Source organism: Heteronotia binoei, chromosome 21 (assembly GCF_032191835.1).
Source record: "Heteronotia binoei isolate CCM8104 ecotype False Entrance Well chromosome 21, APGP_CSIRO_Hbin_v1, whole genome shotgun sequence".
Taxonomy (NCBI): Eukaryota; Metazoa; Chordata; class Lepidosauria; order Squamata; family Gekkonidae; genus Heteronotia; species Heteronotia binoei.
The window spans coordinates 34,940,896-34,958,346 of NC_083243.1; the positions used below are offsets into that span (position 1 = coordinate 34,940,896).

General features: G+C 40.9%; 1 protein-coding gene across 4 annotated transcripts in view; it reads left to right on the top strand.

Annotated features, from left to right (window-relative positions):
• Nucleotides 1-17,451, top strand: part of ATG2B (autophagy related 2B) — a 70,721-nt gene that overhangs the window by 39,052 nt on the left and 14,218 nt on the right. For all 4 annotated transcript variants that reach the window (XM_060263213.1, XM_060263215.1, XM_060263216.1 and 1 more), the window contains exons 23-36: nt 714-794; nt 1,540-1,646; nt 1,790-1,882; nt 2,483-2,531; nt 3,202-3,300; nt 6,264-6,434; nt 7,036-7,177; nt 7,846-8,048; nt 11,773-11,999; nt 12,661-12,769; nt 13,511-13,705; nt 15,328-15,429; nt 16,326-16,404; nt 16,710-16,914. In XM_060263213.1, the coding sequence (XP_060119196.1) occupies nt 714-794; nt 1,540-1,646; nt 1,790-1,882; nt 2,483-2,531; nt 3,202-3,300; nt 6,264-6,434; nt 7,036-7,177; nt 7,846-8,048; nt 11,773-11,999; nt 12,661-12,769; nt 13,511-13,705; nt 15,328-15,429; nt 16,326-16,404; nt 16,710-16,914 (1,862 nt within the window). The remainder of the gene's footprint in view (nt 1-713; nt 795-1,539; nt 1,647-1,789; nt 1,883-2,482; nt 2,532-3,201; nt 3,301-6,263; nt 6,435-7,035; nt 7,178-7,845; nt 8,049-11,772; nt 12,000-12,660; nt 12,770-13,510; nt 13,706-15,327; nt 15,430-16,325; nt 16,405-16,709; nt 16,915-17,451) is intronic.

The following is a 17,451-nucleotide window of genomic DNA, read 5'->3' on the forward strand; positions in this document are numbered from 1 at the left end:
AGCCCAATCTTGTTAGACTTTGGGAGCTAAGCAGGTTTGGCCTGGTTAATGTTTGGGATGGAAGACCACTCAGTAATTCCAGAGTTGTTATGCAGAAGAAGGCAGTGGCAAACCACTTCTGTTGGTCTCTTGCCTTAAAAACTCCACTGGGGTTGCCATATGGCTGTGATTTGATGTCACATATATGCATGCATGCACACTTCTGCCTTCATGTGATCTATTCTATATGAGCTCGTTTGGTTTCTTGGCATTGTTTGTTCATTTTATTTAGCAAACTATGATGATAAAGATGGAACTCACAATTGCAGCAAAACTTACTGTGGTAGCTGTGTTAAAACCATATGCGCATCACCCAGAGTCTGGTTCAAGCTGGGATAAGGCAATTAATAAATCAAATAAATACTAATAGAGGACTTTGTCACCTTTTAAGGATGAGCAGATTTATTGTGGCATAAACGTTTGTGAACCGAAGCCCATTTTGTCAGTTGTAAAATAAAGTGTGGTAATATTTGATATGATTTATTGTTGTTTAGAACTTTGAACCTTATATCCGTGTATGACTTTAATCCCCTTCAGTTATTGGTAGCTGACATTCTGATGGCATTGCAATGTCAAGTGTTGCCATAGATAGAAACGGAAAGAAAAAATTTCACTTCAAAGCTGAAATTCGAAAGCATAAACAGATTTGGTGCACTTTTTTTTTTATTTTGCAGGAGTTCTTAGTTGCTGTCGGCCTGCGAGGAGCCACTCTTCAACACAGAGTACTTCCTTCAGGTTTAAGCTGGCATGAACAGGTATGTTAAATTACTGAAAGCCCCATTAGTTGTTACTTTTATTACTCAGCTATTACAAGGATTATTTCACCACTGATGACAGTATACTAGGAGTCAGTAGTTTCTGCTGCTAGAAACTTCCATCCCAATATTATCTGATAATAAAAATTGGAAGATATGGGGTGAGATCCTTCCTTGTGCCTTGCTGATGCATGGATTTCACTAAAGCATAGCAGTTGTTTTGTTTAAGTATCTGTAGATCACTTTAGCTCTGGCTTGTGAAGGAAAGACAACGGCAAACTCACAACCAAAGATAGACACTAGATACTAAATCAGCAATGTTTATAGGTACCTTCAGGACAGGAAGGGGGGAATAAATCCTCAGCAGGATGTTACACCTAGTAAAAATATTCCTCTGCTCTTCCCTTTTCTTTTTTCCCACCCCCCATTTGTGACTGAACATGGATATTCAGTATAAACGAGGCCCTTCTGGGGAATAGGAGGTTGGTGTTCCCCTCCAGTAGTACATCCAACCTACCCTTCTCCATTTACCGAAGAAATATTCAGTATGATATATGAATGAAGGGTGGGGAGAGAAAGAAGAAACATTCTCTTCTATCCTTCCTCCCTTATATTTACTGAACGAAATGGGCCTTTACAGCACATTTATTGTCCTTTCTCATCTTACGTGTTTGTGAAAGCATGTCATGTTTCATTGCTTGTTCAGAGTACAGCAGCCTTAACTTTTGCATTTATATAATTGTAGATTTTATATTTTTTGAACATTTCTGATGAGCCTGTGTTGGGATATAATCCTCCAACCTCTATTACAACATTTCACGTCCATCTCTGGAGTTGTGCTTTGAATTATTGGTAAGTTAAATATCATGTCAGTTTGAATACATTGGCTAAATTATGGTTCAAGACATCAAATCTCCCGTTAAAAAATTGAATTCTTTCAACAATTTTCTTACTTAGAAATCTTGTTCATCTTTTTCTTTCTTTTCTGTTGGTAGGCCTCTGTTTTTGCCCACCAGATCTCTTCTTACAGTTGAAACATTTAGCATTTCAAGTAGCGTCGCACTGGATAAATCTTCATCTACTCTCAGGTACACTTTTTTAGACAGTTATGTAAGAACTGCAAAACTGGATGTAAAGTGGGATTTTAGTTTTTAGCTGTGTTAGATCTGTGTTGAGTGAAAACCATATAACTTCTGTGGGCTGTTACCAGTTAACAACTACATATCTCAGCTCACACTGCTAATATCTAGTAACCTTTCCATGGGCTACTGGCTTGGGAGGAAGAGTTTTTTTCTGGTGGAAGAACTGTCATAGAATCTGGGTAATCCCAAAATTGCTGGTTTTGGTGACAACCTCCCCCATTCCCCGAAAATCCAAGTCATAATCTCTTTATCTCTGAATACTCTCCCACAAGTGCAAATAAACCTCTTCTCACCAGTTATCAAGCTTTGTGTATCCAATATGTCCTGGGTTTTTTTTAAACTGAAACATTTTAAGACATTTTTACATAAAGATTTCTATTATATCAGGATTTCCTGATCTTGCCAGTTGTAATTATAACAGAGAAGTGGATGTAAACCAAGATATTAGGAAGGAAGACTCATCTATGGTGATAAAGCTGTATAAATAGCAACACTTTGCCTATGTGTGAAATGCACATTTTCTTTGTTAATCTGCTTTTGCTGTAGAATAATCTTGGATGAGGCTGCTTTGCATTTGTCGGACAAGTGTAATGCTGTCACCATGAACCAAAGAGGTAAGTGTGTTTAATCCTTTGGACTGAGCATACAAAGTTTAAAGGAAGGCTATTGAAAGATGAGCCTGTGTTGATCAAGCGCAGTCACTGATAGCAAGTCAGACTCTTTGTGTGTGTGTTTTAACTTTCATGCACTACAATGCTTTGCTGATCATGAAGCAGAAAAAGTACTCTAATTTCTGTTCCAAGTATACATGGCATGTCAGTAAATTTTGAACTTTAAAATATTGCAAGACTGGGGGGGGGGGGCTGTTGTAAATTTCCCTGATGTTGACGATTGAAGAGTATGATAGTCAAAATTGTTCACCTCAGTAGTTATTCCAACCTTTTTTTTCAGTTCAAATTCCAACGAGTAATTAGAAATGTAACCTTTAAAGGGATGGTTAAGTGAGTTGACTTAAAGGGTTTTTCTTTTGTAGACTGGAAATTAGTCCAACTTTGGGGTGGGGTAGGAAGACAGATTGCTTTAAAGCCAGCTGCATCATATATATAGGATATCTGACTATGACTGCAGCAACCAATGTTCAAATTGACACTCAGCCTAACCTACTTCACGGGGTTGTTGGAAGGACAAAATGGAGCACAGTAGAAACCTGTCTGCTGCTGTGAGAGAAATAGAGAATAGACCTTGGATAAACTTATGTTTAACAGATATTTATTTTGCCTTTTTCAGATTATGTTAGAGTTATGGATATGGGGCTCTTGGAACTGACCATAAGGGCAGTAAAACCTGGATCTGATGGAGAGAGGGTAAGGATTTAAGTTTTATTGTAAAATCTGACTGATGTGTGATTACCATTTAATTATATACCAGCAAGGCTTTGATCTCTGTAACACTGGTTTTTGACTGGTTTTGTTGAAATTGGTGCAGTTTGTTTCCAAGCAAATCGGTGTAGGATTAGGGGATAACATTACATTTCAGCAGGGTTAGTGTTGGCATGGGCTTTCAGACAGACTTTCTTATACATGCTTTGCATCCAAATAGAGGCCCAAAAGGAAATTTAACTATGGGAGTTTGTTATCACCCACCAAATCAAAAGATAGAGGGCGATTAAATTTAGTGGCTAAACGTAAAAACTGTGTTGTAATAGGTGATTTTAACTACCTGCAGATTGATTGGGTCAATATGCATTCTGGTCGAGAGAAAGAGATTGAGTTTCTAGATGCTCTCAATGACTGTGCTTTGGAGCAGATGGTCACAGAACCTACCAGGGGTGGGGCGATCCTGGATTTTGTCCTAAGTAATGCCCAAGACTTGGTGAGAGATGTAAAAGTGATTGCACCACTTGGGACCAGTGACCATAACGTTATTGATTTCACCATTTGTATAAATAGGGAGTTGCCCCAAAAGACCAGCACAACCATGTTTAACTTTAAAAGGGGTAAATTCTCTGAGACGAGGAGGCATGTGAAGAGGAAAGGTAAATGCAGTCAAAACCTTTGGGGAAGCTTGGAGGCTGTTTAAAACTACAGTCCTAGAAGCTCAGATAAAATATATACTACAAGTTAGGAAAGGAACAAACAGGTATAAGAAAAGACCTGCATGGTTAACAAATAAAGAAATGGAAGCTGTAAAAGGTAAGAAGGATTCCTTTAAGCGGTGGAAAGCTAGTCCAAGTGAAATTAATAAAAGGGAACACAGGCTGTGGCAAATCAAATGCAAGACTGTGATCAGGCAGGCAAAAGGGGGCTATGAGGAGCATATTGCAAAAAACATAAAGACCAACAATAAACATTTCTTCAAATATATTAGAAGCAGGAAACCAGCCAGGGAGGCAGTGGGGCCCTTGGATGACCAAGGGGTAAAAGGATTACTGAAGGAAGATAGGGAAATGGCTGAGAAGCTGAATGCATTTTTTGCCTCAGTCTTCACGGTGGAAGATGAGAAGTGTTTGCCTGCTCCAGAACCACTAATTTTGGAAGGGGTATTTAAAGACCTGAATCAGATTGAGGTGACAAGAGAGGAGGTCCTACAACTGATTGACGAATTAAAAACTAATAAGTCACCAGATCTGGATGGCATACATCCAAGGGTTCTGAAAGAACTCAAAGTTGAACTTGTAGATCTCCTGACAAAAATATGTAATCTTTCATTGAGATCTGCCTCCGTTCCTGAGGACTGGAAGATAGCAAATGTCACCCCCATCTTTCAAAAGGGTTCCAGAGGAGATCCGGGAAACTACAGGCCAGTCAGTCTGATTTCAATAGGAAAGTTGGTAGAAAACATTATCAAGGGCAGAATGAGTAGGCACATTGATGAACACGAGTTATTGAGGAAGACTCAGCATGGGTTCTGTAAGGGAAGATCTTGCCTCACTAACCTGTTACAGTTCTTTGAGGGGGTGGACAAAGGGGACCCAATAGATGTTGTTTACCTTGACTTCCAGAAAGCTTTTGATAAATTTCCTCATCAAAGGCTCCTTAGTAAGCTCGAGAGTCATGGAGTAAAAGGACAGGTCCTCTTGTGGATCAAAAACTGGCTAATTAATAGGAAGCAGAGAGTGAGTATAAATGGGCAGTCTTCGCAGTGGAGGACAGTAAGCAGTGGGGTGCCACAGGACTTAGTACTGGGTCCCATTCTCTTTAACTTGTTCATTAATGATTTGGAGTTGAGAGTAAGCAGTGAAGTGGCCAAGTTTGCGGATGACACTAAATTGTTCAGGGTGGTGAGAACCAGAGAGGATTGTGAGGAACTCCAAAGGGATCTGTTGAGGCTGGGTGAGTGGGCATCAGCGTGGCAGATGAGGTTCAGTGTGGTCAAGTGCAAAGTAATGCACATTGGGGCCAAAAATCCCAGCTACAAATACAAGTTGATGAGTTGTGAACTGGCAGAGATTGACCAAGAGAGAGATCTTGGGGTCATGGTAGATAATTCACTGAAAGTGTCAAGGCAGTGTGTGGTTGCAATAAAAAAGGCCTACATCATGCTGGGAATTATTAGGAAGGGAATTGAAAACAAATCAGCCAGTATCATAATGCCCCTGTATAAATCGATGGTGTGGTCTCATTTGGAATACTGTGTACAATTTTGGTCACCACACCTCATAAAGAATATTATAACACTGGAAAAAGTCCAGAAAAGGGCATCTAGAATGATTAAAGATTTGGAACACTTTCCCAATGAAGAAAGGTTAAAACGCTTGGGGCTCATTAGTTTGGAGAAACGTCGACTGTGGGGTGACATGATAGAAGTTTACAAGATTATGCATGGGATGGAGAAAGTAGAGAAAGAAGTACTTTTCTCCCTTTCTCACAATACAAGAACTTGTGGACATTCAATGAAATTGCTGAGCAGTCGGGTTACAACAGATAGAAGGAAGTACTTCTTCACCCAAAGGGTGATTAACATGTGGAATTCACTGCCACAGGATGTGGTGGCAGCTACAAGCATAGACAGTTTCAAGAGGGGATTGGATAAAAATACGGAGCAGAGGTCCATCAGTGGCTATTAGCCACAGTATATTATTGGAACTGTCTGGGGCAGTGATGCTCTGTGTTCTTGGTGTTTTGGGGGGGGGGGGCAAAGTGGAAGGACTTCTAGACCCACTTCTGAACCTTCTGATGGCACTTGGGGGGGGCGGTTTGGCCACTGTGTGACACGTAGTGTTGGACTGGATGGGCCATTGACCTAATCCAACATGGCTTCTCTTATGTTCTTATACATCATTCATAAATCATACCAGAAAGTTTTGATGTACTTTTCTATTGCTTAGAGTAAGCCACGCTTTGAACTACATTGTTCCAGTGATGTGATCCATATTCGAACATGCTCAGACTCTTGTGCTGCTTTGATGAATCTTATCCAGTATATCGCAAGTTACGGGGATTTGAATCCTCCTGCTAAGACAGAGGCTGTCTCTGGAATGAGCAAACAGAATGCAAAGGTATGAGAAGGTACCCCTCTTCATCCTGCTTCCTGGTCAGTCCTGTAGAGTTTTGTTTCATCCTCCTTGGTGGTGATTGGTACTTACACATGCTTTTGAAGTCCTATAGTATGCTGTTCAGTTCACAGAATACTGTCATTATTTTAATTTGATTGGGGCTGGGGAAAGAAAAGGACACATATAATTGCCTGTTTCAGTTTCGCCTGTTCCTTTCTTATGATACTTGATTATTTGACTATAGTATGTGCTGTCAGGTGCTTGATCAGGCCAGTTTTCCCTCTTCTCCTCTGCTCCACCTTTTGCCTCCTTTAACTGACACTCAATTGTTCTTGGCAGCTGAAAGCCATATTTTTCTACATGCCTGTGGAGACCCCTGAATATCTCAAGGCCTGGTTTTATGTCTGTGTGACTGACACAGGAACCATTCATTGTATTCCTAAACAAGTCCAACCTGATTTTTTCCTATCCTTTTCTTAGACTGGGCTATTTCAGACATTGTGGTATACTGGCAAACAGTGATGCAAATATTCTGACATCCATGCTGATCATGAGCAGTGCTGTGTTTTCTTTAAGCTTGACTTATTTCATTGTTGTCTTAAAGGCAGAAGTTTCCAGCCGGCCAGCTTCCCAAGGGCCAATCCTTGCTGAAGCAGATCAGCAGATTCTACGAGATTTAATGAGTGATGCTATGGAAGACATTGAGACCCAGCACGCTACTTCTCCCACTAAACCACAAGCTAACGGTAGGGCACTCTAGTTTTTTTGTATTTCATTAAGCATAGATGTCACTTAAACACAATACTTTGCTTTAATCCATGTGAAATTTGTATATACTGTGTAAGTCCTTGGGTTAGCAGCTAGTACTGGAAATGTTACTTATACTTTGCACGGGAGAGGACTTGAAAGAACACATGGTTTTCACTGAGTGGAGAAGTACTTGCTTTTCCCCATCCTGAATGTATTGTCCAAAATATTCATGGGATGCCCCCCATTTTCTAGTATGAAGCAGCTTCCACTTGGATATCTCATATGGAATGGCACTCCATATTTGTTTTTTAGGCTAACACTGCAGAAATTGCATATTTGAGGGAATTAAGAGCTGGTTAACACAAGAACCCAGGTGGAGGAATTAAGCAGTGGCCTGGCTGGGAGATTTTGAAGTTAGAAGAGATTTTAAAAATTTGGATGCAGCAGCCCTTTTCTTGTATCACCGGAAGCTAGAAGGGGCATCACTGCTGATCTGATTTCACCACTGTATAGCAAAATTACCAAATAATAGAGCTTGACATTTGACTCCTAGCGTGGTCAAAGGTAATTTGTGCCTATCCTTCTTTTATCTGTAACTCACAGAACTTTCATACGGGTTTCAGTAATTCTGCAAATTTCATGATAATGTTTCTCTGCCTTTCAGGAATTCTGGATGAGAAGATCCAGGTGCAAGTGCCGTCTTGCTCAGACCTCTTCCTGTTTCCTGATGAAAGTGGGAATCTCTCCCAAGAGCCAAGCCCCACGTACACATCACTCACTCACCATATGATTAGTGAAGCTCTGGGAGAAGCACCTTCTGAAAACGATGACTTCTGCATTCTTTTTGCACCCAAAGCTGTTGTCTCTGTAAGAAGCTCTTAATACTGATCAGAAATAAGAATCAAGGCAAAAGCCAGAGACTGAATTGTTAATCAGCTGTTACATAAATGTATCTCTGATTTGGAAATCTGCTCAGCAGAGTGTGCTTTCAGGAATGACTGTTTCTTGCTGTACAGTTTAAAATTGGGTTGATATTGTGAGTACAATGTGCTTGCAGTACAGATTTCTTTGCTGCGTTCCCATAGAAGTCCCTTAGGCTCTCTGAAAAGTCTTTGTTGATGATTCACAGTCTTATGCCATTTCGTTGGGGACATGGGGGGGGGGGGCTCCAATAAGAACAGGCATTAGTGGAATCATCTCTACTAGCCTTCCTTTCACTGGTGGAGGAAATTGTCTATTGGTGGACGAGGAACAATCTTTGTCCATTTCTCCCTCTCATTACAGCAGTGCCCACAGTTCCCAGCATTGCCTCTTTAGGGATTTTAGGATGCTGGGGGAAAGGAAATGTTGAGCAAGAAAAGAATAAGAAAAAGAGCAAGGACATGGTAGGCCTATTGCGAGGGCAAGAAAGTGAAATTGTAACAGGTAATGAAGAGAGGGTGGAACTGCTCAATTCCTTCTTTTCCTCAGTCTTCTCTTCTGAGGGAAACAGTGCTCAACATGGCAGAAACAGAACATATAAGGAGGGTATGAAGTTCCAACCTAGGATCAGCATAGGGGTAGTACATAAACACCTAATTTCTTTAAATGAAACTAAGTCCTCAGGGCCAGATGAATTGCATCCAAGGGTTCTAAAAGAGCTTGCGGATGTAATTTCTGAGCCTCTGGCTATTATCTTTGAGAATTCTTAGAGAACAGGAGAGGTGCTGGAAGATTGGAAGCGGGTGAATGTTGTCCCCATCTTCAAGAAGGGGAAAAAAGATGATCCGGGTAACTACCGACCTGTCAGCTTGACGTCTATACCTGGAAAAGTTTTGGAACAAATCAAACAGTCAGCCCTGGAACATTTAGAAAGAATGGATGTGATTACTAAGAGCCAGCATGGGTTTCTCAAGAACAAGTCATACCAGACTAACCTGATCTCTTTTTTTGAGAAAGTGACTAACTTGCTGGATCAGGGGAATGCTCTAGACATCGTTTATCTTGATTTCAGTAAGGCTTTTTATAAGGTTCCACATACTATCCTTGTTGACAAGTTGGTAAAATGTGGTTTGGATCCTGTTACCATTAGGTGGATCTGTAACTGGTTGACAGATCGCACCCAAAGAGTGCTTGTGAATGGTTCCTCATCCTCTTGGAGAGGAGTGACAAGTGGAGCGCCTCAAGGATCTGTCCTGGGTCCTGTTTTGTTCAACATCTTTATCAATGATTTGGATGAAGGAATAGAGGGAATGCTTATTAAATTTGCAGATGATACTAAATTGGGAGGGGTTGCAAACACAGAAGAAGACAAACAGGATACAGGATGACCTTGACAGGCTTGAAAACTGGGCTAAAATCAATAAAATGAATTTTAGCAGGGATAAATGTAAAGTTCTGCATTTAGGTAGGAAAAATCCAATGCATGATTATAGAATGAGGAAGACTTGTCTTAGCAGTAGTATGTGCGAGAAGGATCTAGGGGTCTTCGTGGATCCTACGGTGAACATGAGTCAACAGTGTGATGCGGTGGCTAAAAAAGCAAATGCAATTTTGGGCTGCATCAACAGAAGTATAGTGTCCAGATCACGTGATGTGATGGTATTGTTTTACTGTGCTCTGGTAAGACCTTACCTGGAGTATTGTGTTCAGTTTTGGGTATCACATTTTAAGAAGGATATAGACAAGCTGGAACGGGTCCAGAAGAGGGCGACGAAGATGGTGAGGGGTCTGGAGACCAAGTCCTTTAAGGAAAGGTTGAAGGAGCTGGGGATGGTTAGCCTGAAGAGGAGGCAGCTGAGAGGTGATATAATCACCATCTTCAAGTACTTGAAGGGCTGTCCTCAGAGGATGGTTTGGAATTGTTTTCTGTGGCCCCGGAAGGTAGAACCAGAACCACTGGATTGAAATTAAATCAAAAGATTTTCTGGCTCAACATTAGGAAGAACTTCCTGACCGTTAGAGCGATTCCTCAGTGGAACAGGCTTCCTCGGGAGGTGGTGGGCTCTCCTTCCTTGGAGGTTTTAAACAGAGGCTAGATGGCCATCTAACAAGAATGAAGATCCTGTGAATTTAGGGGGAGGTGTTTGTGAGTTTCCTGCATTGTGCAGGGTGTTGGACTAGATGACCCTAGAAGTCCCTTCCAACTCTGTGATTCTGAGCACAACATATAAACTCTTTGGTGGATCCAACCCTAGATAATGTAGAAATTAAGTAGAAGTTTTGTTGCCTACATTGTGTGAACAATGATGCATAAATCAATGTATAAATAGATGGTGCGGCCTCATTTGGAATACTGTGTACAATTCTGGTCACCACACCTCAAAAAATATTATAGCATTGGAAAAAGTGCAGAAAAGGGCAACTAGAATGATTAAAGGGCTGGAACACTTTCCCTGTGAAGAAAGGTTAAAATGCTTGGGGCTCCTTAGCTTGGAGAAGCGTTGACTGAGGGGTGACATGATAGAGGTTTTCAAGATTATGCATGGGATAGAGAAGGTAGAGAAAGAAGCACTTTTCTCCCTTTCTTACAATACGAGAACTTGTGGACACTCAATGAAATTGCTGAGCAGTTGGGTTAGAATGGATAAAAGGAAGTACTTCTTCACCCAAAGGGTGATTAACATATGGAATTCACTGCCACAGGAGGTGGTGGCGACTACAAGCATAGACAGCTTCAAGAGGGGTTGGATAAACATATGGAGCAGAGGTCCATCGGTGACTTACTATTAGGCACAGCTTATAGTTGGAACTCTGTCTGGGGCAGTGATACTCTGTATTCTTGGTGCTTGGGGGGGGTGGGCACATTGGGAGGGCTTCTAGTGCCCTGGCCTCACTGGTGGACCCTCCTGATGGCACTAGGGTTTTTTGGCCACTATGTGACACATAGTGTTGGACTGGATGGGCCATTGGCCTGATCCAACATGGCTTCTCTTATGTTCTTATGCCTGTAGATTGTTTGCACCACATTTAATGTGGAGAAAGAAGTTATTAATTAATAATGGTTATTTTTATAATGTAACACAGAGGCAGCACTTCTTGCACATAATTTCTTGCCACGGCTTATTGTTGGAACTCTCTGTATTCTTGTGCTGGGGGGGGGGGGGACGGGGCACAGTGGAAGGGCTTTTGGCCCCACTGGTGGACCTCTTGATGGCACTTGGGGTTTTTTCTTTTTCTTTTTTGGCCACCGTGTGACACAGAATGTTGGACTGGATGGGCCATTGGCCTGATCCAACATGGCTTCTTTTATGTTCTTATGTTAATTGAATCCTGTCTTCATTGGTTCTAGCATTGTTGACTTAGCACTTCTGCCTTTTAAAAATTAGAGAAGTTAACTGATGGAAAGTATTTGACCTGGATAGCCCAGCCTAGCCTGATCTCTCTGGGATGCTAAGCCGGATCAGTTCTGGGATAGATACGCTGGTACTTGGAGGTTATTCTTTCTTGCTGCTAGTGGTGAGGGAAATGACTGTTTGCAAACATACTATAAAGCTAAGAATATAGTCCTTTTCCTTGCCTTGCTCCCTACCCACCCCCCAAAAATTGGTTTTTCTGTAGGGAAAACAGACTTTTATTTTATTAATGTGCTTACTTTCCTGTAACTTCTTAGGACAAGGAAGAGGAGCCGGTAGTAAAAATAATGGTTGATGATGCAATCGTGATAAAAGAGAACCATTTCAGCCTGCCCGTAAAAAAGGCGGACACAAGCAAAGCTCCATTGCGTTTTCCTGTTCCTTTGATGCGCTACGTTGTGAAAGAAATCTCGCTGATTTGGCACCTTTATGGGGGAAAGGACTTTGGGACTGTACCACCTACATCGCCAGCTAAAAGTTACATGTAAGTTCTTGGAGAGTCCGAGCTAGGAAATGTCTCGTGCCTGATTCATAGTGTACTGGGCCATGGGGAAAGCTCTTCCCTCTGAAAGGTTGCCAAGCCGTATTTTATTTTAGTGCCCTCAGCACATGCGTTGGCCAATTTAGATGAAATATTAGCAGAATCACTGTATGTTGACACGTGAATGGACCAGCACATGTGATAAGGCCATTTGAATCTGGAAAGCTCACATACAAAGGGCTTTCTCTGTGGCACACATTCTGCATAAATCAGTGAGTGGATTGCTGGGTATGCATCACAACCTGGTTGTTTTCAAGCAGGATTTTCTTGAGACCTGTGGTTAACATGTAGTATCTTTGGCAACAGCAGGTAAGATACTGGCAGTGAATGAGTTTATTCAGAACGCTGTCTTCTGTAGCTAGAGGGAATATATTGTTGCTAGTGGTTATTTTTTGCATAGATTCGGAGAGACATGAATTTAATTGTAAGAGGAAAATACAGTCTGCCAACAGAGGTAGCAAGTTCTTTTTCTTTACCGTACTCATTATGTGATTTCATTTGTGGAGCACAGCGAACTGCAACTCTGTGCTGGCAGAATTGTTCTGAACTACACTTTCAGCTCAAGCTGAAGAATAGTAATCCTGTTTTTCCCCCCATATCGCAGTAGCCCTCAGAGCTCTCCATCTCACACACCAACAAGGCATGGTCGGAATGCAGCATCTGGCGGAAGAGGAAGAAACCCAGATTTTTTGATGGAAATACAGTTAAGCAAAGTAAGATAATTGAAAAAAATTACAGGATTTAAAAAAAAAATGGACTTCCACTGCAGATGAGAACCAGTCATTGGGTAGTGTTACAGTTCTTTGTAAGATGTGACAGCGGTTGGACCTTGATTTGCTGTAAGATGAAGAACCAAATCCAGATAGTAAGCAATTGCCAGGATTCAGTGTGCTGTGTGGGGGAAAACTCCAAATGCACCATCAACTTCAGAAGCTTTCCTTTTCCAAACTTGGGTATCCTGATGCTTTGCTTATTGATTTTGGTCGAGGTAAATTTCTGATTTTGTTCTTCATTGTCTTTATCCCTTTTGTCTACAAACCTAATCTGCACCAGAGGGATCTTCTCTAACAGAACAAGGAGAGGTGTGGGAGCAACAGTTTTCTTCCTCCTTAGAGCAGCACTCTGTGTCCCATAATATTTTGTCCACTATGACCTCTGGCTGCTAACTTTTAGGAATCCCAAGGTGCTGCTGTCAAATAAGGAGGGAAAATACAATGCAAGCACTTTTATGCTTGCATTTTATTGACTCTAATGCTAGGGTTTCCAAAAATAAAGGGTAACATTAAGGACAAAGGTGTGTGTTAATTCAAGTAGTATTTTTATCTTGAACCTCGGAGATAGCTGTGTTTGCTAATTATTCCTCTGTGTTTTGGTTTGTTTGCTTTTTTTTTTGCCCCATGTTGTACTGTAAAGGTTGCTGTGTAACACTATTCTCTTGTCTTTTCTGTTACAAGGTAAAATTCCAGCATGAAGTATATCCACCAGGTGAACCAGAGGGAGAGGCCAACCTGTTGGAGCAGCCAGTGTCCCGTCAAGTGTTTGTGGTTCAGGACCTTGAGATCAGAGATCGCTTGGCTACATCGCAGATGAATAAATTTCTCTATCTCTATTGTAGCAAGGAGATGCCTAGGAAAGCACATTCTAACATAGTAAGCTAGTAATGAAAGCTTGCTGGCTTTTATAAACGTGGAAATGATAAGGTAGAATTGCTGTAAAATTGAGACAGTGTGAAAGCATGTACTCCATCTGAGTTACTGCCTTCTTCTGGAAGGTGTAAAGAAATCCAGAAGTAGAATTTATAGCATAGGGATTAATCCTAAACAATTCCACTCAGAAGTAAATCCTTTTTATTCATTGGGGCTTACTTCTAGGTGGTAGTTCTTAGATTTGCAACCACAATGCTTACAGCTGATCTAAACTAGGTACTGTGTTAATACTGAATTTCAACTGTGTGCAAAGGTGTGGCCCTACTGGAAACTAGAAAACCTTTTGTTAGCTTAAGACTTGGTATCTTGCCAGTATAGAGTTTGGACAGAAATGTTGCCCTGGGGTGTGTGTGCGTGCACATGTGATGTCTGGAAAATATTCTGAAATTGATTTTTTCCAGTGCTCTGTTTTTCTGTAGAAAAATTTCTATTTCTTAAGATACATTGTTTCATAAAATTAATAACAGTGGATGTGTGAACAGCAAGCTTGGCTGTTTCAAAGTTATAGCTAATGTTTTCAGGTAATTACCCCTAGGAATTGTGTGAGGTAGTGCATGTATTGTTCATTGATTTGTGAACCTGGGGTGGGGAACAGTGTAATAACCCAAATTAAATTAAAAATTAGGTCAGGAATTTACCAGATTTGATTTTGGCAAACCAATGCTAATATTCTTATATGTTTCCTCTCTTGGCTGAATTTATGTTGATACGGAGCTACCAAGAAATACAAGCAATGCTATGGAGAGCAACAATAATAATATAATAATAATAAAATGTTATTTATATCCCGCCCTCCCCACCGAAGCGGGCTCAGGGCAGCTAACAACATTTTCATATAGTTATACAAAGTTTAAAATCACATTAGCTTTAAAACATTCAAATTAACCAAATACAATACAGATTTCCAGGTGCTAATTCCATTTATAAAATGATAGTAGCGAAAGTCACCCAACAGTAGTCTCTCAGCCAGCAAAGGCCATCCTGAAAAGGGTGGTCTTGCAGGCCCTGCGGAACTGGTCAAGGCACCGCAGGACTCGTACTTCTTCCGGGAGCTGGTTTCATAGGTGTGGAGAAGGCCTGTGTATGAGTGTTTGAAGTTTGGCCTCCTTTGGTCCATGGATAGTCAGCTGGTTCTTCCCTGCTGACCTCAGTGCTCTCTGGGGTTCGTATGGGGAGACACGGTCCCTCAGGTAGGCAGGTCCTCGGCCATATAGGGCACTTTGTAACGAACCCGGTAAGTAACTAATGAAACTGAGGTGCCCCATGGACCTTTGTCGAAGCATTAAATTCTGTCAAAATAGATATGGACAGAATTTTCTGATTGTACTGAAAAATATCTTTAATGGTGTATGTAATTCTGTTAGCTACTGAGCTGATCAACATGCCTTAAGTAACTATTTAAGCAGTAAGCAAATACTAATAAGATTGCACTCCTGTGCACATGAATTTCAGTAATACCAGTTTAGAGCACCAGTTGAAAATTCACCCATATGAAAGCCTAGTAGGAGTGTTTAGTTTTTCATTGAAATATTTACTGAGTTTCTTTTTCCTTTTCACTTCTTCAGCTCACAGTCAAAGCGTTGCACGTTCGCCCAGAATCAGGCAGATCACCACAGGAGTGTTGCTTACGAGTGTCGTTAATGCCACTTCGCCTCAATATTGACCAGGTGGGCTTACCAAGAAGCGCTTTATAGACCAAAGCATAGAATTAACAAGCTGTAACAATCTACAAACACGTGTCTGCGGAAAATAACTTTACCTCTGCTTGATCATGTGTTTCCATATCCTACGATACCTGTGTAATTTAAGTTCACATAATATGTAATGACTAGAGATTTTGTGTGTATCTTCTCAGTCGTACTTAACTTGGGGGGGATTTTCTGAAGTATAGGAAGCCAAATGTTTTTGTAAGCTGATTTGGTTCCTTCTGGGAAGAAAAGCAGCCAAAAAACTCCAGGTTGGGAATACCTGGAGATTTTGGGGAAGGAGCCTGTGGAAGGTAGGGTTTGGGGAGGCAACAGACTTCAATGGATTACAATGCCGTAGAGTCCACCTTCCAAAGCAGCCATTTTCTTCAACTGAACCGATCTCTGTCATCTGGAGATCAGTTGTAATCGTGGGAGATCTCCAGCCACCACCTAAAAGTTGAATAAATATAAATATATAGATGTATAAAGATATGGTATATTCCTCCAGTATGGAGGCTGGATTGTGCGTTTTTAGTATGCTATGTAATCTAGTGATAAGCAATATTAATGCTTCCATTCCATCCCCCTGGGATTCAGTTATCCTGTTATCCTCGAGAAGGTCCTTGCAAAGAAAACCACACATGCTGTGTGTTCTGATATGTGATAACTCAAGTACAGAGCATGCAAGTTACATAACCTTGCCTGTCTCAGAGTTTTATTAAGATATTTCTGTAAAAGAGTTTCTGCTATAGAAGCCAAATTATATTTTTATATTTACTTATAAGGACTTGATGGGTAATATTTTTAGAAATTGTCATACTCTTAAATGTTTCTTCTTTTTTAAACACAATGTATTCAACTTCTTATATTTGTAGGATGCCTTGTTTTTCCTAAAAGATTTCTTCACTAGCCTTTCTACAGAAGTAGAAGTCCTAATGACTCCTGATCCTGAAGGTAAATACTCCTGTCTCATAATCTTGTTTATTGTGTTGCTACAATGCCATCCTAACTGAGTTAATGCCCTAAGATAATTGAAGTCAATGATTAGATTGTAACTGTAGTTAGGGATGGCACTGTTGGTCACTTTAAGCAGATAACTGGAAAGGGTGGATATAAATGTATTAAATATAGTATATTTTTGTTGCTGTGTGCTTCTTGCGTTCTGAGCATTCAGACAATAATTTTTCATTTAAGAAATGTTGATGGCAATTAGATCTGATGACTGCCTTGCATTTCAGCATGAATTATTTTATTTGCAGTTAAAAAGCCTCCTGGTGCTGAAGTAACATGTACCTTACCCAGGCACTACAGTGGTTTCAAGGAGCCAAGCCCAGTCATTTCATTCTCATTACACAAACAATCAAGCCAAAATGGAAGTTTGGATTCTGAGGATGTACTCAATGGCGATGACCATAATTTCATACATGAAGAGGATTCATTCTGTGATCAACCAATCTTTTTCAGGTATGCTAAACGTTTACCTTTAGCAGAATGGGTGGTATGGCATGCAAGACCCCTTTGAATTGTGGGAAAGTGGGGTTTTTTTAGAATTGGTTTACAAACCTGTGGTTTCAAAGTGCTGGATGGGCCTCCTTACAGAAGGCAACAGCAGTTGCAGCAACAGGTGAGAGCCCTGATTGAAAGCAGACTGGAAAATAGCAATATAAAAGAAGACACCAAGTAACAAAGATGTAGAAATTCCATTTAAAAATTGACAAAAGAGGCCACATGTTATACTCTCCATCAAATCCTATGTAAAGTGATAGCAGGGATCATGGTTTTAAAAATATTACTTCCCAAAACAACATGGGCGTTAATGGGGGCTGTGGCCTTTAAGCCCTATTCCACCCCATCCTCCTAAGTGTTTCTCCACACCTGGAAAGGCTTGTCTTTCACTTCCAGAGTAGCTTGCCACCACTATTTAACCTTTTGCAGAATTGCCCACTGTGCGGGTCAGAACTTCCAGCTTCCCTTCCAAGTTCTCAAGCCTTGCCTCTGTGT